General features: G+C 44.9%; 1 protein-coding gene and 22 non-coding genes across 23 annotated transcripts in view; 3 read left to right on the top strand and 20 right to left on the bottom strand.

Moving 5' to 3' along the window:
• loxl2b (lysyl oxidase-like 2b) overlaps positions 1 to 20,950 on the top strand; it is a 39,234-nt gene that overhangs the window by 1,643 nt on the left and 16,641 nt on the right. Inside the window, exons 2-3 of the mRNA XM_063896442.1 lie at positions 1,522 to 1,860; positions 2,416 to 2,591. Of these exons, the coding sequence (XP_063752512.1) occupies positions 1,533 to 1,860; positions 2,416 to 2,591 (504 nt within the window). The 5' untranslated portion in view covers positions 1,522 to 1,532. The remainder of the gene's footprint in view (positions 1 to 1,521; positions 1,861 to 2,415; positions 2,592 to 20,950) is intronic.
• trnaq-cug (transfer RNA glutamine (anticodon CUG)) lies at positions 8,752 to 8,823 on the bottom strand. The gene has a single exon. It is a non-coding gene; the product is annotated as a tRNA-Gln (tRNA).
• On the bottom strand, positions 9,123 to 9,194 carry trnaq-cug (transfer RNA glutamine (anticodon CUG)). The gene has a single exon. It is a non-coding gene; the product is annotated as a tRNA-Gln (tRNA).
• Positions 9,495 to 9,566, bottom strand: trnaq-cug (transfer RNA glutamine (anticodon CUG)). The gene has a single exon. It is a non-coding gene; the product is annotated as a tRNA-Gln (tRNA).
• Positions 9,882 to 9,953, bottom strand: trnaq-uug (transfer RNA glutamine (anticodon UUG)). The gene has a single exon. It is a non-coding gene; the product is annotated as a tRNA-Gln (tRNA).
• Positions 10,276 to 10,347, bottom strand: trnaq-uug (transfer RNA glutamine (anticodon UUG)). Its single transcript has one exon. It is a non-coding gene; the product is annotated as a tRNA-Gln (tRNA).
• Positions 10,585 to 10,656, bottom strand: trnaq-uug (transfer RNA glutamine (anticodon UUG)). The gene has a single exon. It is a non-coding gene; the product is annotated as a tRNA-Gln (tRNA).
• Positions 11,055 to 11,126, bottom strand: trnaq-uug (transfer RNA glutamine (anticodon UUG)). Its single transcript has one exon. It is a non-coding gene; the product is annotated as a tRNA-Gln (tRNA).
• Positions 11,255 to 11,326, top strand: trnaq-uug (transfer RNA glutamine (anticodon UUG)). Its single transcript has one exon. It is a non-coding gene; the product is annotated as a tRNA-Gln (tRNA).
• trnaq-uug (transfer RNA glutamine (anticodon UUG)) lies at positions 11,753 to 11,824 on the top strand. The gene has a single exon. It is a non-coding gene; the product is annotated as a tRNA-Gln (tRNA).
• Positions 12,918 to 12,989, bottom strand: trnaq-uug (transfer RNA glutamine (anticodon UUG)). Its single transcript has one exon. It is a non-coding gene; the product is annotated as a tRNA-Gln (tRNA).
• On the bottom strand, positions 13,789 to 13,860 carry trnaq-uug (transfer RNA glutamine (anticodon UUG)). Its single transcript has one exon. It is a non-coding gene; the product is annotated as a tRNA-Gln (tRNA).
• Positions 14,287 to 14,358, bottom strand: trnaq-uug (transfer RNA glutamine (anticodon UUG)). The gene has a single exon. It is a non-coding gene; the product is annotated as a tRNA-Gln (tRNA).
• Positions 14,783 to 14,854, bottom strand: trnaq-uug (transfer RNA glutamine (anticodon UUG)). Its single transcript has one exon. It is a non-coding gene; the product is annotated as a tRNA-Gln (tRNA).
• On the bottom strand, positions 16,446 to 16,517 carry trnaq-uug (transfer RNA glutamine (anticodon UUG)). Its single transcript has one exon. It is a non-coding gene; the product is annotated as a tRNA-Gln (tRNA).
• On the bottom strand, positions 16,944 to 17,015 carry trnaq-uug (transfer RNA glutamine (anticodon UUG)). Its single transcript has one exon. It is a non-coding gene; the product is annotated as a tRNA-Gln (tRNA).
• trnaq-uug (transfer RNA glutamine (anticodon UUG)) lies at positions 17,440 to 17,511 on the bottom strand. Its single transcript has one exon. It is a non-coding gene; the product is annotated as a tRNA-Gln (tRNA).
• trnaq-uug (transfer RNA glutamine (anticodon UUG)) lies at positions 17,637 to 17,708 on the bottom strand. The gene has a single exon. It is a non-coding gene; the product is annotated as a tRNA-Gln (tRNA).
• Positions 18,474 to 18,545, bottom strand: trnaq-uug (transfer RNA glutamine (anticodon UUG)). The gene has a single exon. It is a non-coding gene; the product is annotated as a tRNA-Gln (tRNA).
• On the bottom strand, positions 18,971 to 19,042 carry trnaq-uug (transfer RNA glutamine (anticodon UUG)). The gene has a single exon. It is a non-coding gene; the product is annotated as a tRNA-Gln (tRNA).
• Positions 19,467 to 19,538, bottom strand: trnaq-uug (transfer RNA glutamine (anticodon UUG)). Its single transcript has one exon. It is a non-coding gene; the product is annotated as a tRNA-Gln (tRNA).
• On the bottom strand, positions 19,681 to 19,749 carry trnaq-uug (transfer RNA glutamine (anticodon UUG)). The gene has a single exon. It is a non-coding gene; the product is annotated as a tRNA-Gln (tRNA).
• On the bottom strand, positions 20,574 to 20,645 carry trnaq-uug (transfer RNA glutamine (anticodon UUG)). Its single transcript has one exon. It is a non-coding gene; the product is annotated as a tRNA-Gln (tRNA).

Raw genomic sequence — 20,950 nt, 5'->3', positions numbered from 1 at the left:
ATCCCTCCTGGCTTCAGGATTCAGGGACAGTTCTTGACGTTGTGTTAGATTTCCAGGCAAAGAACCCCCGTATCTTCCTCTGCTTCATTGCCTGTTGCTTCAGTCTCGTCCAATTGTCTTTTCCCCGAGAAATCACGAAAGGATCTTTTGTTTTTGGAGCCCGAGCTGTGTCTCTGAGCTCGCCTGGAAACACGGTTCCTCTAGCGCTGCTGACGGTGTTTCTGCAGTGACCCCCCCACCCCCACCCCCCCTCTGTTTGGACGGGCTATTCAGGCTCCATGCCATCTGCTCATTCTGTAACGTGCGCCCTGTTTCCAGCTTGTGTAACCACTGCCACGTTATACGACGAGGAGAGGAGACGCCGCAGCTGAAGGATCCTCTGTGTCCGTCCAGATGTCTTCACTCTGAGAAACAACAGTTAGACGTCTCAACAGGAAGCATTCGATGGCTCATTGAATCCCAGCTGTTAATGAGTCTGAGGGGGACTTCAGTGTCTTCTCTTCCCACTCTATAAAACGCTGATTATATCAGAGGAGGATTTATTGTTGGTCTGTGGAGGAGGCATTACATCATCGCTCCAGGTCTGGTTTCAGGAGGACTTTCTGAGCTTATCTCACAGAAACTGTTCTCTGGACATCTGTGGAACTCTTTCACTTTGCATAATGCATGGAGGCTGTGGCGCAGTGGGATAGCACGCTCATCTTGGTTCGGGGGAGAGTAGGTTCGAGTCCCACTGCAGTCCAAGACACCTCACCCCAACCTCCTGTAAAATGTTAAAGTGATTCCAAAAAAACAATCTTTCTCACTAGAGAGGAAGGACTCCATTAGGAGTGGATCCACACTGATTTTAGCCTTTCAAAAAAGCAGATTTTCCCTGTTAAAGTAAAACAATCTCTCTGTGGGTCAGAAAGGGTTTACTGAGTACAGAGATATGGAGGTGGGGTCAGATGTCTGGTCAGACGGCAGAGACAGCTTACGGAGAGTAAAGAGGGGATGGATGTCCGGTGGGTCTGCGGGGGACGAGTGGCAGGCAGCAGGCTGACACTGAGACTGAGATTTCTGATCCTTTCTTTACTCTCCTTTTTTCTGGAGAGGAAGTAAAGGAACCGGAGCTCTGGATCTATTTGTTGTTGGAGGTGCGATATATGACTCAGCAGCTTCAAGACGTGAAGACACTATTATTTTCAGCTTCTCTCTGATGCAGGATTTACACCTGAGAGTGGGCGGGGCCTAATTTAGACAGGAAGTGACTACTATATTTATCTAGAAAAAAACTCCTGTTAATAGTTATATTCTGGATAAGTGTTATTACTTAATTACAGTTCAATCTAAGGGTTAATAACTGCTGCTTTGGGATGGTTAGGTTAGTAAAGCTGACAGCGCTACGCAAAGTACTAAATGTCGCTCTAACTGGAAGTTTTTTGGGTTAAAAAAGAAAACAGTTTCCTTCTAAGAACTCCTGATTCTGACAATAACCCATGTAAAAAAACATTTCAATTTCTCTTTGTGTCTCTTCCTCAGTTCCAACCAAAATGTTGCCCACCCGGTGCCTCGTGTTGGTGCTGTTGGAGCTGACCCTCGCTCAGTACGAACACCTCGGCTACCCGCCGGGTTACGACACCGAGCAGGAGCTGTACAGTGCCCCCCAGCTGACGCCCGACACGCCCAGGATCCAGCTCCGACTGTCGGGCGATAAGAGGAAACACAACGAGGGCCGCGTGGAGGTCTACTACAAGAACGAGTGGGGCACGGTGTGTGACGACGACTTCAACATCCACTCGGCTCAGGTGGTGTGCCGAGAGCTGGGGTACCTGGAGGCCATCTCATGGTCGCCGTCGTCCAAATATGGGAAAGGAACAGGTGGGGGAAACACGTCAGTCTAACAGAGAATTACACTGAGATACAAACACGTCTTCGGCATACACAGATATTCTTTCAAACCACCAGAAGTCTTTATTCTTCTACATGTTCTGGTACATTATTGTTTGTGAAGAGAACAGACAAAGAAGGCAGCAGTAAAACAGAATAAATAACATGTGGTTGTTGTTGTTGTTGTTGTTGTTGTTGTTGTTGTCAGCTCAGAATCAGCAGTCTGTACACAGAGCTGCCTCTCACCCACACTAAACAGTACTCTGCAGCAGATACTGTACGTAGGTTTTTAGTATATCCAGATTTAGTGTAACTAGTGTTCTATTCTGAACGTATCTCCTGTGTGTGAAATCCGTGTATCGATACGATATCGCCACGCAAAGTATCGCGGTACTATGCTGTATCGATTATTCCCCCCACCCTACCGGTTAGCCTTCAAACGACTCTTATTATTTGCCTCTTGCTATGTCTCCTTCGTTCCCACCGCCAAAGGGACAATTCCCCCCCTTATGGAAGCGCTGATGAGTGTCTCTTTTGTCCCGTCAGGTCCCATCTGGTTCGACAATCTCCACTGCACGGGCAAAGAGAAGACGTTAGCGCTGTGTCCGTCCAACGGGATCGGCGTGTCCGACTGCAAGCACAGCGAGGACGTGGGCGTGGTCTGCAGCGACAAGAGGATCCCCGGGTTCAGGTTCATCAACTCCCTGCCCAACCATGTCGAGGTAAACGGGAGTCTCTATCCGGCACCTTCTGGACAAAGGGCTTCACACACCTTTTGTTACCTTGAGCTGTTTTTCAGGGCGTCTCTCTCGCTGACATCTCACACCTCGTCCGCCCGGCAACGGCTGGAGACCCTGTTCAGACGTGGACTGAGTAACAGAACTGCCTTTATATATCAGTTACCTCTAGGCTCAAAACACAACCTTTATTTTCCAATGTACGCTCTGTATCACCGAGATACATTGCCCATATATGACATACACTTTACATATTATTACACCTATATTCAACCTCTTTTAACACTGTTATTACTCCGTTATCCAACCCACATCAGACCCACATCACACGCATATTACACTGTTTTTACATCTTTATCACAGCTGTATTTTACCCAAATTAGCCCCATGTTATACACATATAACAACCTTATTACACCCAAATTAGATCCATATAACACCCATTTTATACACATATTACACAGTTAGTACACTTATATTACACCTTTTTGATCTGAATATCTTTACTCCTCAAAACATCTGTATTTCTGTGAGGGATTATCCCTGAAGGTTCCCCTCTTTGGGCCACATATGCTCCAGGATAACCACAGACCTTAGTTCATCCTCCTAACCTAAAACACATTCAGGAACCCAGTGGCTTCTACCCTGAGGGGACAGGTAGGGCTAAAATGCTGAGTCATGTCAGGGTTTCAGGACTCAGGAGCAGCTCGACCCACAGAGCCTCTGTTTTAGTAACGGTCCTGCATGGAGAGTGAAGTTAGCGGGGCGGGGGGTGTTAGCTGTTCCTCTCGTTACGGTCCAGTTGTCTGGCTGGACTGAGTCTCTGCTCAGCGTCGCTTTCTGGGCCGTCCGATAACACTGAGCCCCCAGAAGCTCTGTGCCTGCAGGCGTCCTGATCCACATTCCTGTGTTATGAGCGAACAGCGCTAGCTCTGCGCCTCACTCCGACCCCTCCTCTGCTCCCCCGGAGAGCTCCAATACTCACACACTGTTTTCATAATGCCTTCAAAACATTTGTGGACTCCTCAGCAGAGCTGCTTCTCTGGGGGCTGGTGATGTTGGTTTGAATGGAAACATCTTGAGTTCATAATAATGTACTTTCTCTGCCTGAGGAGTTATCACATGATGAGTTATCACATGAATCAGCAGCTTCTCCGCTTTATATTTTTAAGTACTTTAGCTGCACAGCTTTACTTATATAATGTATTAGAGGCCAATATGTTGGATGAAACCTAATGTGGTTAAAACCCAGTGGATGTGCGCACTGTTATGTGTCTGTGTGTGCTGGTGGGGCATCATGCAAACAGTAGGCATAACAATATGTTAATTCCACCACAAGAGACTTGATGTTCTCTGCAATAAAGGGGGCAAACGTCTTCCAAAATGACCTCAGATCAGATATTTCTCTTCCCAAATGTTTTATTTCATAACACAAGAACATATTTTTTACAAAAGAGCCAAAAGACAATGAGTTGGAAAGTATCCACGTATCAAAAGGAGTGCTGTTTCCTGCAGAAGCAAAAAGAAAAGGCTTGAAATACCCTCTACCCCTGCCCAGGAAGCCCCTCACATGCCTACAGGTTAGGATCCAGTGTGTGGAGCTGCTAGCGGCTAACGTTGCCTCAAGCAGAGGCTCAATTTCAACCTCTGACCTCTATATCTTCCAAACCTAGGAGACACCTTCTTATGTCTGTGGAAGAGCAGCACAGTGTGACTGTCATTATTTCAGACCAAAGCATCTGCGTGCTGAGTGGCAGTAACAGCAGTACTCTAGTCTTCCTGCAGGATTATTTGATCCTTTGGTTGTGTTGGTTCAGCTATAATGCATTGTCAATAGTGCAGTTCTCTCCTGCTTTTTGAATGGTAAATGGACTTCTCTTCGTTTCATCCAGTCTTCACGACCCCTCAAAGCCTTCTAAACAATGCATCATTCACCCATGCAACGTCCCACTCGATAAAGGAACAGCTGACCTTCACACACTGTTATTCATCAGGAGCTACTCGGGGTTCAGTTTCTCGTGTTTATTCAGATCGCACAACGTCTACACTGTGTTTGTCACACACAGGGGCGACCAACAGGTCTTCAGTTGATGGTAGGACGGAGGATTTGGACGTTGGGGTCGGGAACTCCCTTTCTGTCTGTGCACAGGCCTACGCGTCTTCTCAGCAGAAGTTTTTAACCAGCAGTTTTCTTATTGCAGGTGCACGTAGCACACCTAGCATAATGACACCCCTAATGCACTTCTCTTCATCTATAGATCGTTTAAATAGAGTTTGTGGGCGACTCAGGACGCTCTACAACTTATTTGGTACACTATCAGCCTCGCTTTCTTATAAATAATGTGTAAAGCCACTACATGTGTCCTGCAGAGGCTTTTCGGAGACAAATGGTGCAGATTGTGCTTCTCAGCTTGGCTGGGGAGGTCTAGACGTCTGGCGTCACGCAGAGAAAACAGCACAAAAACTCCACTCAGCTTTTCCATTCACTGGAGAAAAAAAAAGGGCTCTGAGTATTTAAAAGAGCCGGGCCTGGACTCATCATCTGGAAGTGGTAATCTGGTGACTCACACACACACACACACACACACACACACACACACACACGCACACACTGGTCCGGGTGTGTAACGGCAGGCATGACGACATGTTGCGGTGAGGACAGATCATAGCTTTCAGAGGGCATTTAAAGCTGCCTCTCAGGTGAGGGTAACCTCAGCGCTCAGAGAGGAAATACCCCGGGGCTGAGCTCACAGCGAGGTGAAACCTGAACCCTGGCATGCACGTGTCGCAGACCTCTGACCCCTTCGCTCAGATTCCTCTTTGTGACCTCTTTGTCTGCTCGCATTGTTGGGATTTTGCCGGCGTATTCACAGACTTGTTAAGAAAGCAAACATCTGGTTCCAGAGGTTTGTTCTCCTGCGGTCAGCAGCGGTTTGCAAGAGGCTGTATATTCAGCTGTGTCCCCTTACAGTAAACACGTCTCTACTTTAAAGAGTCCTCTCCTGCTGATGTTCAGGTGTATATCAGTATGTAGAGTCTCTACTTTAAAGAGTCCTCTCCTGCTGATGTTCAGGTGTATATCAGTATGTAGAGTCTCTACTTTAAAGAGTCCTCTCCTGCTGATGTTCAGGTGTATATCAGTATGTAGTGTCTCTACTTTAAAGAGTCCTCTCCTGCTGATGTTCAGGTGTATATCAGTATGTAGAGTCTCTACTTTAAAGAGTCCTCTCCTGCTGATGTTCAGGTGTATATCAGTATGTAGTGTCTCTACTTTAAAGAGTCCTCTCCTGCTGATGTTCAGGTGTATATCAGTATGTAGTGTCTCTACTTTAAAGAGTCCTCTCCTGCTGATGTTCAGGTGTATATCAGTATGTAGAGTCTCTACTTTAAAGAGTCCTCTCCTGCTGATGTTCAGGTGTATATCAGTATGTAGAGTCTCTACTTTAAAGAGTCCTCTCCTGCTGATGTTCAGGTGTATATCAGTATGTAGAGTCTCTACTTTAAAGAGTCCTCTCCTGCTGATGTTCAGGTGTATATCAGTCTGTAGAGTCTCTACTTTAAAGAGTCCTCTCCTGCTGATGTTCAGGTGTATATCAGTCTGTAGAGTCTCTACTTTAAAGAGTCCTCTCCTGCTGATGTTCAGCAGGCTCCATGAGATGTTGGGCAGAGCAGCAAAGTCAGGTTCCTCTGGAGCTGTTTATGTCAGCACACAGCGAGCAGCCGTCTGAGAGGACAGATACTCTGTGACTCTGTGGAAACGTGCCCTGGCCGCTCATCACAGAGCCGTCCGTCTGCCCAGAGGAGCTGTAATTAAGGCTGAGCATTGAAGCCATTTTTGGACCTCAATTATAAGTCATCAAAAGCTTTTGAAATGGGTCATAATGTTGGACTGTTGACAGAGAAAGGGCCGGTCGCTCAAAATACATTTCAGTGGGAGACGTGTCCCGGTTTCTCTAAATCTGTACACCCTGTCTTCCCATTGTCCAGCTGACTTTCAAAGACCTCGGATGTGTTTAGGTTGTGAAGCGTTGATTGGATAAACAGTTGATGACATCACTTTGAGCTATACATGGACTGTTAGTAGATGCATTGCACTCCTGTTTTTGGGCCATTTTGACTGCAGTGATTGAACCAGTGCCCCCTGTATCTGAAGATCAGCGCACTAACCCACTGCGCCACACCCTCCCACGTTAACTGCATCAAACCCACAACCTTCTGCCTGCAGGGCTGCCACACATTTTTGATTAATCAGTTTGGTCTTTAAAGTGTCAGAAAATAGTGACAACGTTTCTTGAGAGGACGTCTTTAAATTGTCGGTCCTTAACCCAAAGATATTTATGTTCATATGATATACAACAGGAAGCAGAAGGAGCAAATCTGCATATTTAAGAGCGCACTTACGGACGTGTTTGCAGCCTTTTAAATGACACAGCAGTCAGAGAAGAGAAAGCTATAAGTAAACACTCATAGCCACATTTACAGCTCCTGCTGTACTGCTGGGTTTTTCTAGAATAATACAGCACGAGGCGCTAGCGTTACTTCCGGTCTAAATTAAGCCCCGCCCACTCTCAGGTGTAACTCCTGCATCAGAGAGAAGCTGAAAATATAGTGTCTTCACGTCTTAAAGCTGCTGAGTCATATATCGCACCTCCAACAACAAATAGATCCAGAGCTCCGGTTCCTTTACTTCCTCTCCAGAAAGAAGGAGAGTAACAGAAAGGATCAGAAATCTCAGTCTCAGTGTCAGCCTGCTGCCTGCCACTCGTCCCCCGCAGACCCACCGGACATCCATCCCCTATTTACTCTCCGTAAGCTGTCTCTGCCGTCTGACCAGACATCTGACCCCATCTCCATATCTCTGGACTCAGTAAACCCTTTCTGACCCACAGAGAGATTGTTTCCTGGAAGCACTTTAACATTTTACGGGGAGAATCTGCGTTTTTTGAAAGGCTAATATCAGTGTATATCCACTCCTAATGGAGTCCTTCCTCTCTAGTTACATCTCTAGTCAGAGAGTACAAGCCGCATGACTCCCCCCCCCCCCCCCCCAGTAGAGTGTTCAGCTCCCGTTTCCTCTCTTTAGTCATATTCCCCTCGGAGGTCCAAGCCTGCTCTGTAAATCTTCCGCCATAACTCGCCTCGTTGGCCATTCAGCACGTCTGAAACATGTCAATCTCAAAACACTTAAACTGTTCCCCCTCGGCTGTGAGAGCCCCCCCACCCCCGAGGATAAACATTCCCACGGAGCTGCCGGATGTTTGGACTCGGGAGAGATTCGCCCAATATGACTTCTCGTCCGTTAAGACCAGCATGCATCCCTGTCGGAGGAAGTATGCCTTTGATTGTCGGACTGCGAGATGTTCCTCATGTGCTCAACAGATTCCACACGTTTTATTGTCCGTGTCGTCGGGCAGGAATGCGATGCTGTCACTGGTCTGTTATTCCTTTTTCTCCACAGCTGGTCCTGCTTTCTGTTTTCTGTCACGATGTGTAACACTGACAGATAAACACACTGGTGATCCCTCCAGTGTGTGCAGAGGCCGGGTAATCGCCCTGTATGCTACATGTATGCTTGACCGGTTGCCATTGATGCACTTATGGGTGGTTGTATTTGTACGCGGACACAGTACATCACATTTTCCGGGCGTTATACGGAGTTCAGTTTGTGGTTTATTGCTGGACTTGAGCATGCAGATTAGGTTCGGGTTTTCCCAATATCTGTAGGTCTGTAGTTGTGGTTTCCTGGTGGTAACATTCCATCTTAGAGAAAGCTTAATTAAGGATTTGGCTCCGTTGAATATTCCTGCACCCAAACCACTCCCATTGGAAGTAATTCTAGGACTCTTTCATGTTTCTTTTTCAAATGTTCTACAGCTACTCACTTTGAGGCTTGATTTTGTATATTCAAGGGCCTGAAGGAGTGGACAGTTGGGGGTTTGTTCCCATCAGTACTGGGAGGTTCGATAAAGAGAATTTGAAGGATTTCTCGGAAAATCTAAACCTTTCCTTTTAAAGATTAAAGAAACAAGGACTCAACTTTCAATTGTCTCACATTTACAAAGCACTGGCACACCAACTACTACTTACAGTCAGTGGATTATTGTACACGGTCAAACAGGGGAGCAGTGACTGTCAGCAAACCATCAGGTTCCACCGAGACTCGAACTCGGATCACTGGATTCAGAGTCCAGAGTGCTGACCATTACACCATGGAACCATGAGATTGAGACAGTTTTTTAGGGAGACATTGAGCTGTGTTATGAGGCAAGAAACATTGGCATCTTCTAGTGTTCACATCCCAAAGAACTTGTTGAAAAAATGACGGCTTTTGATTTCACTAACCCTTAATGCTGGAGGAAGAAGGAAGGGTTTGGGTTTGGTCTCCATCCTGACAGGGAAGACCTGACATGATGGTTTCCTTTAGACACACTGGGAATGTGGGATTTGGGTTCCAAGTATTAGGAGGTAACTATACCTACATCAAGCATCCTGTGGGGTCACCGTCAGCAAACCATCAGGTTCCACCGAGACTCGAACTCGGATCACTGGATTCAGAGTCCAGAGTGCTGACCATTACACCATGGAACCATGAGATCTGAGTTTAGTTTTAGAACGTTGGTTCCTCACTTCTCGTAGTTGGTTTATTTTTGGGGGGCATTTCCCTGCTGAATGTTCTTGAAACTGAACCGTTCCTTTTGACAGTGAGTATGGGGCGATGTGACTCTCTCTGCTTTCTTTTTGACTAGAAACAGTACCTTTGAATATGCTCACTCTAAATGCTGGAGGAAGAATATGTTGGGTTTTGTCCCGATATCTAACAGTGAAGTTCTGACGTGATGGTTTCCTTTTAGACATTTAGGAAATGGAGAATAGTGTCTGCAAACCATCAGGTTCCACCGAGACTTGAACTCGGATCACTGGATTCAGAGTCCAGAGTGCTGACCATTACACCATGGAACCATGTGCTGGAACCTGTGGTTTCTATCCCAGGTTACTTGTTAGGAGTATCAAAGAGATGAGTAGAACCGTTGATTGTTAAGATAGTTTGCGGGACAAAAGAAAACGGTTTCTGTTGAGAGAACTGAACCATGCTAACACTTCGGGGGCTCTACTGCAGTATTTGTTCCACCTCAGACTAAAGAGGGGCTGTGTTATGAAATTGAACCAATATAGTTAGTGGTTGTTATTTGAGTAGTTGGTAGCTGAAGCAACTCAGACTCTGCAGCATTAACAGCTGGTTGTATATATATGTGGGGTTACTGTCAGCAAACCATCAGGTTCCACCGAGACTCGAACTCGGATCACTGGATTCAAAGTCCAGAGTGCTGACCATTACACCATGGAACCATGAGAGTGAGACCGTTTTTTAGGGAGAGATTGAGCTGTGTTATGAGGCAAGAAACATTGGCATCTTCTAGTGTTCACATCCCAAAGAACTTGTTGAAAAAATGACGGCTTTTGATTTCACTAACCCTTAATGCTGGAGGAAGAAGGAAGGGTTTGGGTTTGGTCTCCATCCTGACAGGGAAGACCTGACATGATGGTTTCCTTTAGACACACTGGGAATGTGGGGTTAGGTACTGTAGTGTATGTGGGATTATGGTTCCAAGTATTAGGAGGAACTATACCTTCATCAAGCATCCTGTGGGGCCACCGTCAGCAAACCATCAGGTTCCACCGAGACTTGAACTCGGATCACTGGATTCAAAGTCCAGAGTGCTGACCATTACACCATGGAACCATGAGTCTCTGAGCTGTAGAGCTCTTTTTTTAGGAGAAAATTCTACCTACGGTTAACTTTGGTTACTCACTTCTTGTAGTACATTTCTATCCCTGTCCTTTAAACTTTATGGAATTGGAGGTTTAAGTTTGAGTTGCCACAAAAGTACACACAGTGAAGCTATGTGTTTCACCTGTTGGTAGAAATTACACATTAATCTACCAGTGAGAAGTGTGGGGTTACTGTCAGCAGAACATCAGGTTCCACCGAGACTCGAACTCGGATCACTGGATTCAAAGTCCAGAGTGCTGACCATTACACCATGGAACCATGAGATCTGAGTTTAGTTTTAGAACTTTGGTTCCTCACTTCTCGTAGTTGGTTTATTTTTTGGGGGCATTTCCCCGCTGAATGTTCTTGAAACTGAACCGTTCCTTTTGACAGTGAGTATGGGGCGATGTGACTCTCTCTGCTTTCTTTTTGACTAGAAACAGTACCTTTGAATATGCTCACTCTAAAGGCCTGGGGGGCACAGGTTGGGTTTTGCCTCGACTCTTACAGTGAAGTTCTGCTAGAAAAGGCAGTAAGATGTTTGCTATGAAAGATCTGTTCTTTGACGATAACTGTATTAGGATTAGTGTCTCAGGTGCCCACAGAGAGAGGAACACTTAGTATTTCATTCAGAGGACCATCACACATACAGAGATGGGTCACGTCAGCAAACCATCAGGTTCCACCGAGACTTGAACTCGGATCACTGGATTCAAAGTCCAGAGTGCTGACCATTACACCATGGAACCATGTTGAGGATGGTATTGCCCGTTCATTCTGCACTCTTTACTTTGAACTCAAGAGGAGCTGTGTTCACTGCAACTAAAAACTAAAGCTTACTTTGAGGTTTCTACACTAGAGTCTGGTCCAAATACATGGTTCCATGGTGTAATGGTCAGCACTCTGGACTTTGAATCCAGTGATCCGAGTTCAAGTCTCGGTGGAACCTGATGTTCTGCTGACAGTAACCCCACATATATATACAACCAACCTAAGATGGTTAATATGCTGAGTGTAAGTTCAGTTACCAAATACTAGCAGCACAAACACTTACCTATACCACTGTTTAAGGTTCATATAACACAGCCCCTCTTTAGTCTGAGCTGGAACAAATACTGCAGTAGAGTTCCTGAGTGTGTGTGTGGTGCAGTTCTCTTCTTTTGTCCTTGATCTTAACAATCAAAGGTCCTACTCATCTCTTATATACTCCTAACAAGTAACGTGGGATACAAACCACAGCTCACACCTCAACTAGAGTAGGCACATTACCCTCCTTAGTTATGCACTAGTGGTTCAGTTACCACTGCTAGAAGAAGGGTGAACCAGTTTAACAGCCCACAGTCCTCTATTGGCCAGAAGTAGGTGTGTGAAGTGTGGTTCCATGGTGTAATGGTTAGCACTCTGGACTTTGAATCCAGCGATCCGAGTTCAAGTCTCGGTGGAACCTGATCTTTTGCTGAACCTGTATGTATATCTAATATCTGCAAACGGCTCCTGATGCTGTAGGGTGAGTCACATGCTGCAACACATGGTTTATCTGAGCTGCAAATAAGAGGAGCAAACCAGAAAAACTACAGCAGTTTAAATGAGTCCCTGAAAGTCTGTCTGAACAGCTCTTGTGTATTTTCCCGTTAGTCACCATGTAAACTTTGTCAGCTCCAATATCTACTAACCCTGCACACAGACAACAATGCTTTGGTGTAGCTTCAGCTTTAAAGCCGTATAACAGCAGTTTATTTCCAGTCAACCATTGTCCCTTTAATTCACGCTGCACTTAGTGGTTTGTTCATAACTAATCTGGAACATCTGCTTTGAGTTTGGTAACAGAAGACATGTTTTAATTTACTTCACATAAGGAGAGGAACACTTGGACATGGAGGTGGCTGCGGCTCACTCACATTGCTAGAAAGAGGCATGGGAAGAGCTTATTGGTCTTCCGCTGGTGTGGAGGTGATTTGTGAGACCTGATGGGACCTGTATTGGAAACATATGTCCCGAAGGCTTTTTTTTTTCTGGCAACTGCAGTCTTTACTTCACTGTGGGCTGCAGACAGGCTGTGTGATATGTAACTGGAAACTATGGTATATTCTGAGTTCAATCTTCAGATGTTTGTAGGCAAAATAGAGACACTGAAGCAATAGTCCACTGGCACTGGCTTTGTTGGTCTTTGAGCTTTGGTTTGTAGCATAAGTGACTCCAAGGGTCCTTCGTGTCCTGAAGGGTTTCCTCTTCTTATCATGGAAACAACAATGGACAGTGTGTATTTTAAGGTGTTAATCACACAGTTTCCAGAAGAATGAAACCATGAATATGTAATAAGGCTCTGTTGAATACTCTCTGAGTGAAATCATGCCTTTTAAGTTTCATTTAAACTAAGGAGACGTTACCTGATGGATCCTGCAGCGATGAAGCATGTGTGTTTTCCTCCAGCTCATACAATGAAGTCTTCCCTCCACTGCCCATATGAGGAAGACATGGATCACCTTGAAGTATATTAAAGCAAACAGGGAACACTGTGGGGTTACCGTCAGCTTACCATCAGGTTCCACCGAGACTTGAACTCGGATCACTGGATTCAAAGTCCAGAGTGCTAACCATTACACCATGGAACCATGAGATCTGCCTGAGCTTGAACTTTCTACTGGCATCAGTAACTGGGGTACTTTTGGTCCACTTTCTTCTTGTGTCACTCAAAGACTGCTGGTAACTTTTGCACCGGAAGTCCCATAGTTTAGAGCAGGACCGTAACGTTACTGGTACTTATGCAACTCTTTTTGGGGCCACTGTCAGTCTTTGTGTATGTAGCTTGACAGGAGAACAGTGTGATGAAGTTGTGCTGGGGTCCTGATATAACAACAACCTAAAGATGGATAACACCCTGCATTTAACCAATACTAAGAACAGAGTGAGCTGTGTTACCTCTCACTTTTTTACATCAACTAACATGGATTACGCCTCTGTCTTCACTCACCAAGAAATGTGATGTGTTAACAGATATTGAGCAACAGGGGGAGACTACGGGGTCTAGTCTGCAAACCATCAGGTTCCACCGAGACTTGAACTCGGATCACTGGATTCAAAGTCCAGAGTGGAACCATGTGCTGGAACCTGTGGTTTCTGTCCCAGGTTACTTGTTAGGAGTATCAAAAAGATGAGTAGGACCTTTGATTGTTAAGATAGTTTGCGGGACAAAAGGAAACGGTTTCTGTTGAGAGAACTGAACCATGCTAACACTTCAGGGGCTCTACTGCAGTATTTGTTCCACCTCAGACTAAAGAGGGGCTGTGTTATGAAATTGAACCAATATAGTTAGTGGTTGTTATTTGAGTAGTTGGTAGCTGAAGCAACTCAGACTCTGCAGCATTAACAGCTGGTTGTATATATATGTGGGGTTACTGTCAGCAAAAGATCAGGTTCCACCGAGACTTGAACTCGGATCGCTGGATTCAAAGTCCAGAGTGCTAACCATTACACCATGGAACCACACTTCACACACCTACTTCTGGCCAATAGAGGACTGTGGGCTGTTAAACTGGTTCACCCTTCTTCTAGCAGTGGTAACTGAACCAATAGTGCATAACTAAGGAGGGTAATGTGCCTACTCTAGTTGAGGTGTGAGCTGTGGTTTGTATCCCACGTTACTTGTTAGGAGTATATAAGAGATGAGTAGGACCTTTGATTGTTAAGATCAAGGACAAAAGAAGAGAAGTGCACCACACACACACTCAGGAACTCTACTGCAGTATTTGTTCCACCTCAGACTAAAGAGGGGCTGTGTTATATGAACCTTAAACAGTGGTATAGGTAAGTGTTTGTGCTGCTAGTATTTGGTAACTGAACTTACACTCAGCATATTAACCATCTTAGGTTGGTTGCATATATATGTGGGGTTACTGTCAGCAGAACATCAGGTTCCACCGAGACTTGAACTCGGATCACTGGATTCAAAGTCCAGAGTGCTGACCATTACACCATGGAACCATGAGATCTGCCCAGTATTGAACTTTCTATCTGGCATCAATTGAACTGTGGTGTACTTTGGGTCCACCCTTCTTCTAGTGGTCACAGAAGACTCCTGGTAACTGAACCAGGAGTCCATAGTTTAGGAGGGAGCCGTATGTTTGTACTTTACTGCACTCTTTTTGGGGCCACTGCAGTCTTTGTGTTGTGAGCTTGAGGAGGAACAGTGTGTGAAGTTGTGCTGGGGTTGATATGAACAACTACCTAAAGATGAGATTAACACCCTGCATTTAACCAATACTAGAATCAGGAGGAGCTGGTTACCCTTTTATTATACATCAAACTAACAGTGGGATTAAGCCTCTGTCTTTCACTCCTCAAGGATTGACTGTTAACAGATATTGAGCAACAGGGGGAGACTACGGGGTCTAGTCTGCAAACCATCAGGTTCCACCGAGACTTGAACTCGGATCACTGGATTCAAAGTCCAGAGTGCTGACCATTACACCATGGAACCATGTGCTGGAACCTGTGGTTTCTGTGGGATTAAGTACTGTAATATATATGGGGTTTGGGTTCAAAGTATTAGGAGGAACTATACCTACATCAAGCATCCTGTGGGGCTACTGTCAGCAAACCATCAGGTTCCCCGCACTTGAACGGATCACGGTCAAACCGCCCCATTAACTGGTCCATAGATTGAACTTGCTCTATTCAAAGTTCAATCTAGTCCGGTTATGGCTTGACTTATCCATTCATTAACTGAACTATGTGGAGTCCCCATATTCAACTCAATGTGTTATCCATCTCTCTAATGCTGAGGAAAGTGAACAAGCTTTAAGTTATGTTATTTTATTCAACTCTTCAAACACACAGTGGATGAGGTGGGTCTTGCAAAAACTTCTTCAGTCCATTACTCTTTCCTTTTTTTATTTGATGAACTTCAAACAAAGCACTTGGAAGTAGGTTTTAACTAACATTGTGAGATGGCAGCATTTGACAGCAGTTCTCTCCAAAGGTCCACCGCGAAGGTCCTGGTTTCAAGGGAAAAATTGTGTCCAAGAGTTTGGAGGTTTGTTGAGCTCAAGTTTTGTAACCTAAATTCAACAGCTTTCGGTCTACTGAGCTGGTCCTCCTAATAAAAGTTTGACGGAACAAACAGTTTGCAGAATTGTTACTCAGTCCATCAGGTTCACCGAGCTGAACTCGGATCCTGGATTCAAAGTCCAGAGTGCTAACCATTACACCATGGAACCCACTTAACATATTGTAGACTGGGGCTAATGACCTTTAAAACTAACCATAGTGCAACTAAGAGGGTAATTCTATTAGTGATTGAGCTGTTTGTATCCAGTACTTGAAATAGGATGAGTAGGACTTTTGTTGTCGGACGAGAATCCCCACACACACCACCTATGCAGTATTGTTCACCAACTAAAGGGTTGTTTGAACCTTAAACAGTGTATAGGTAGTTTTGTGCTGTTATTTGGTAACTGACTTAATCCATAACCACTTAGGTGGTTGATATATTTGGTTACTGTCACAAACATCAGTCCAAACTGAATGGATCCGGATTAAGTCCAAGTGCTGACAAACTGAACCAGAGATTGCCATTTGAACTTTCTACTCTTTACTTTTACTTTGGTCCACCTCTTCCCTCTTATTACAACCAAAGACCTATTGTAATGATCTTTGGGGCATGCAGTCTTTTGTTGAGTGAGGGGAAATGTGTGATTGTCTGTTGTATCCTCTAATGGATTAACCCTGCATTTAACATCAGCGAGATGGTTACCTTATTTACATATGTGGATTAACTGTTTTCAAGGATGACGTAAATATTGAGCAACGGGAGCTAGGGTCTAGCTGCACCATCAGGTTCCACCGAGACTTGAACTCGGATCACTGGATTCAAATCCAGAGTGGACATTGAAGGGGCTCCCAGGATTGTTGTTCATGATGACGTTGTAGATATTGCGACAAAGATTCTGTGAACGAAAACACAGGGCTTACAGATTTTCAACTAAAGGGGCTGTGTTATTGACAATTATGGTTGAGATGTGACACATCAGATCGAGCTTACAGTTAATATATTGGTAGTCGCAAACATCAGGTTCCACCGAGACTCGAACTCGGATCACTGGATTCAAAGTCCAGAGTGCTGACCATTACACCATGGAACCACACTTCACACACCTACTTCTGGCCAATAGAGGACTGTGGGCTGTTAAACTGGTTCACCCTTCTTCTAGCAGTGGTAACTGAACCAATAGTGCATAACTAAGGAGGGTAATGTGCCTACTCTAGTTGAGGTGTGAGCTGTGGTTTGTATCCCACGTTACTTGTTAGGAGTATATAAGAGATGAGTAGGACCTTTGATTGTTAAGATCAAGGACAAAAGAAGAGAAGTGCACCACACACACACTCAGGAACTCTACTGCAGTATTTGTTCCACCTCAGACTAAAGAGGGGCTGTGTTATATGAACCTTAAACAGTGGTATAGGTAAGTGTTTGTGCTGCTAGTATTTGGTAACTGAACTTACACTCAGCATATGAACCATCTTAGGTTGGTTGTATATATATGTGGGGTTACTGTCAGCAGAACATCAGGTTCCACCGAGACTTGAACTCGGATCACTGGATTCAAAGTCCAGAGTGCTGACCATTACACCATGGAACCATGAGATCTGCCCAGTATTGAACTTTCTATCTGGCATCAATTGAACTGTGGTGTACTTTGGGTCCACCCTTCTTCTAGTGGTCACAGAAGACTGCTGGTAACTGAACCAGGAGTCCATAGTTTAGGAGGGAGCCGTATGTTTGTACTTTACTGCACTCTTTTTGGGGCCACTGCAGTCTTTGTGTTGTGAGCTTGAGGAGGAACAGTGTGTGAAGTTGTGCTGGGGTTGATATGAACAACTACCTAAAGATGAGATTAACACCCTGCATTTAACCAATACTAGAATCAGGAGGAGCTGGTTACCCTTTTATTATACATCAAACTAACAGTGGTATTAAGCCTCTGTCTTTCACTCCTCAAGGATTGACTGTTAACAGATATTGAGCAACAGGGGGAGACTACGGGGTCTGGTCTGCAAACCATCAGGTTCCACCGAGACTTGAACTCGGATCACTGGATTCAAAGTCCAGAGTGCTTACCATTACACCATGGAACCATGTGCTGGAACCTGTGGTTTCTGTGGGATTAAGTACTGTAATATATATGGGGTTTGGGTTCAAAGTATTAGGAGGAACTATACCTACATCAAGCATCCTGTGGGGCTACTGTCAGCAAACCATCAGGTTCCACCGAGACTTGAACTCGGATCACTGGATTCAAAGTCCAGAGTGCTGACCATTACACCATGGAACCATGAGATCTGAACCTTATTGCACTATTTTCCAGAGCAAATGTTTCTAAATCTACGTGAACCGACGTTTAATGGGGCGGTTTGACTCGTACTGCTCTATTCTTATTCATTTTGAACTAGAAAGATGTAATGGTGGGAGGTCTCCCATGGATTCGGCTAACTCTGAATGCTTTGGGTTTCATCCCCATCTCTCTCGGTGAGTTCTGCTAGTATGGTCAATAAGATGACTACATATCCCTGTCCTTTGAAAGTTATGGTATTGGAGGATTTGAGTTTCAACTGCGTGGATGAGGAAAGCACACAGTGCGATTTAGACTGGGGTTGAGGTCGAATTGTTCAACAATCAGCTCCTATCGTCTCTTCCTATGCTCCATTAAACATCGTATTTCCCCTTTTGATTAATATAGTGATGAACGCTCAAAACAAAGCACTTTGGCAAGCTACGGCGTTAGTTTTAAAATGCTTAATAAGCACTGTGTGGCAGATTCTGCGGCCCCAAGGCATTGTGGGACAGCATGCTCTCCTTTCCTCTCCTAAAGGAAGGTCCACTGTTTCCTAAAGGAAGGTCCTGTGTTTCCTAAAGGAGGTTATAAAGGAAGGTCCTGTGTTTCCTAAAGGAAGCTTCAGAGCTCCTTTCCTCTCACCTAGAAAATTCAAACAGCTCTCATCATGTCTGCCACTGAGGTCAGGAGCCTTCCTAAGATAGACTGACTCTTTGACGGCAACCCAAACTAGTATTGGGAGAAGTTATTCATCAAGCTACCATCAGGTTCCACCGAGACTTGAACTCGGATCACTGGATTCAAAGTCCAGAGTGCTAACCATTACACCATGGAACCACACTTCACACACCTACTTCTGGCCAATAGAGGACTGTGGGCTGTTAAACTGGTTCACCCTTCTTCTAGCAGTGGTAACTGAACCAATAGTGCATAACTAAGGAGGGTAATGTGCCTACTCTAGTTGAGGTGTGAGCTGTGGTTTGTATCCCACGTTACTTGTTAGGAGTATATCAGAGATGAGTAGGACCTTTGATTGTTAAGATCAAGGACAAAAGAAGAGAACTGCACCACATCACACTCAGGAACTCTACTGCAGTATTTGTTCCACCTCAGACTAAAGAGGGGCTGTGTTATATGAACCTTAAACAGTGGTATAGGTAAGTGTTTGTGCTGCTAGTATTTGGTAACTGAACTTACACTCAGCATATTAACCATCTTAGGTTGGTTGCATATATATGTGGGGTTACTGTCAGCAGAACATCAGGTTCCACCGAGACTTGAACTCGGATCACTGGATTCAAAGTCCAGAGTGCTGACCATTACACCATGGAACCATGAGATCTGCCCAGTATTGAACTTTCTATCTGGCATCAATTGAACTGTGGTGTACTTTGGGTCCACCCTTCTTCTAGTGGTCACAGAAGACTCCTGGTAACTGAACCAGGAGTCCATAGTTTAGGAGGGAGCCGTATGTTTGTACTTTACTGCACTCTTTTTGGGGCCACTGCAGTCTTTGTGTTGTGAGCTTGAGGAGGAACAGTGTGTGAAGTTGTGCTGGGGTTGATATGAACAACTACCTAAAGATGAGATTAACACCCTGCATTTAACCAATACTAGAATCAGGAGGAGCTGGTTACCCTTTTATTATACATCAAACTAACAGTGGGATTAAGCCTCTGTCTTTCACTCCTCAAGGATTGACTGTTAACAGATATTGAGCAACAGGGGGAGACTACGGGGTCTAGTCTGCAAACCATCAGGTTCCACCGAGACTTGAACTCGGATCACTGGATTCAAAGTCCAGAGTGCTGACCATTACACCATGGAACCATGTGCTGGAACCTGTGGTTTCTGTGGGATTAAGTACTGTAATATATATGGGGTTTGGGTGTATGGGGTGGTTGGGTTCCAAGTATTAGGAGGAACTATACCTACATCAAGCATCCTGTGGGGCTACTGTCAGCAAACCATCAGGTTCCACCGAGACTTGAACTCGGATCACTGGATTCAAAGTCCAGAGTGCTGACCATTACACCATTACACCATGAGATCTGAACCTTATTGCACTATTTTCCAGAGCAAATGTTTCTAAATCTACGTGAACCGACGTTTAATGGGGCGGTTTGACTCGTACTGCTCTATTCTTATTCATTTTGAACTAGAAAGATGTAATGGTGGGAGGTCTCCCATGGATTCGGCTAACTCTGAATGCTTTGGGTTTCATCCCCATCTCTCTCGGTGAGTTCTGCTAGTATGGTCAATAAGATGACTACATATCCCTGTCCTTTGAAAGTTATGGTATTGGAGGATTTGAGTTTCAACTGCGTGGATGAGGAAAGCACACAGTGCGATTTAGACTGGGGTTGAGGTCGAATTGTTCAACAATCAGCTCCTATCGTCTCTTCCTATGCTCCATTAAACATCGTATTTCCCCTTTTGATTAATATAGTGATGAACGCTCAAAACAAAGCACTTTGGCAAGCTACGGCGTTAGTTTTAAAATGCTTAATAAGCACTGTGTGGCAGATTCTGCGGCCCCAAGGCATTGTGGGACAGCATGCTCTCCTTTCCTCTCCTAAAGGAAGGTCCACTGTTTCCTAAAGGAAGGTCCTGTGTTTCCTAAAGGAGGTTATAAAGGAAGGTCCTGTGTTTCCTAAAGGAAGGTCCTGTGTTTCCTAAAGGAGGTTATAAAGGAAGGTCCTGTGTTTCCTAAAGGAAGCTTCAGAGCTCCTTTCCTCTCAGCTAGAAAATTCAAACAGCTCTCATCATGTCTGCCACTGAGGTCAGGAGCCTTCCTAAGATAGACTGACTCTTTGACGGCAACCCAAACTAGTATTGGGAGAAGTTATTCATCAAGCTACCATCAGGTTCCACCGAGACTTGAACTCGGATCGCTGGATTCAAAGTCCAGAGTGCTAACCATTACACCATGGAACCACACTTCACACACCTACTTCTGGCCAATAGAGGACTGTGGGCTGTTAAACTGGTTCACCCTTCTTCTAGCAGTGGTAACTGAACCAATAGTGCATAACTAAGGAGGGTAATGTGCCTACTCTAGTTGAGGTGTGAGCTGTGGTTTGTATCCCACGTTACTTGTTAGGAGTATATAAGAGATGAGTAGGACCTTTGATTGTTAAGATCAAGGACAAAAGAAGAGAACTGCACCACACACACACTCAGGAACTCTACTGCAGTATTTGTTCCACCTCAGACTAAAGAGGGGCTGTGTTATATGAACC

The sequence above is a fragment of the Eleginops maclovinus genome, chromosome 12 (assembly GCF_036324505.1).
Source record: "Eleginops maclovinus isolate JMC-PN-2008 ecotype Puerto Natales chromosome 12, JC_Emac_rtc_rv5, whole genome shotgun sequence".
NCBI classification, from domain to species: domain Eukaryota; kingdom Metazoa; phylum Chordata; class Actinopteri; order Perciformes; family Eleginopidae; genus Eleginops; species Eleginops maclovinus.
This window is presented reverse-complemented; position numbering and strand designations above follow the sequence as displayed.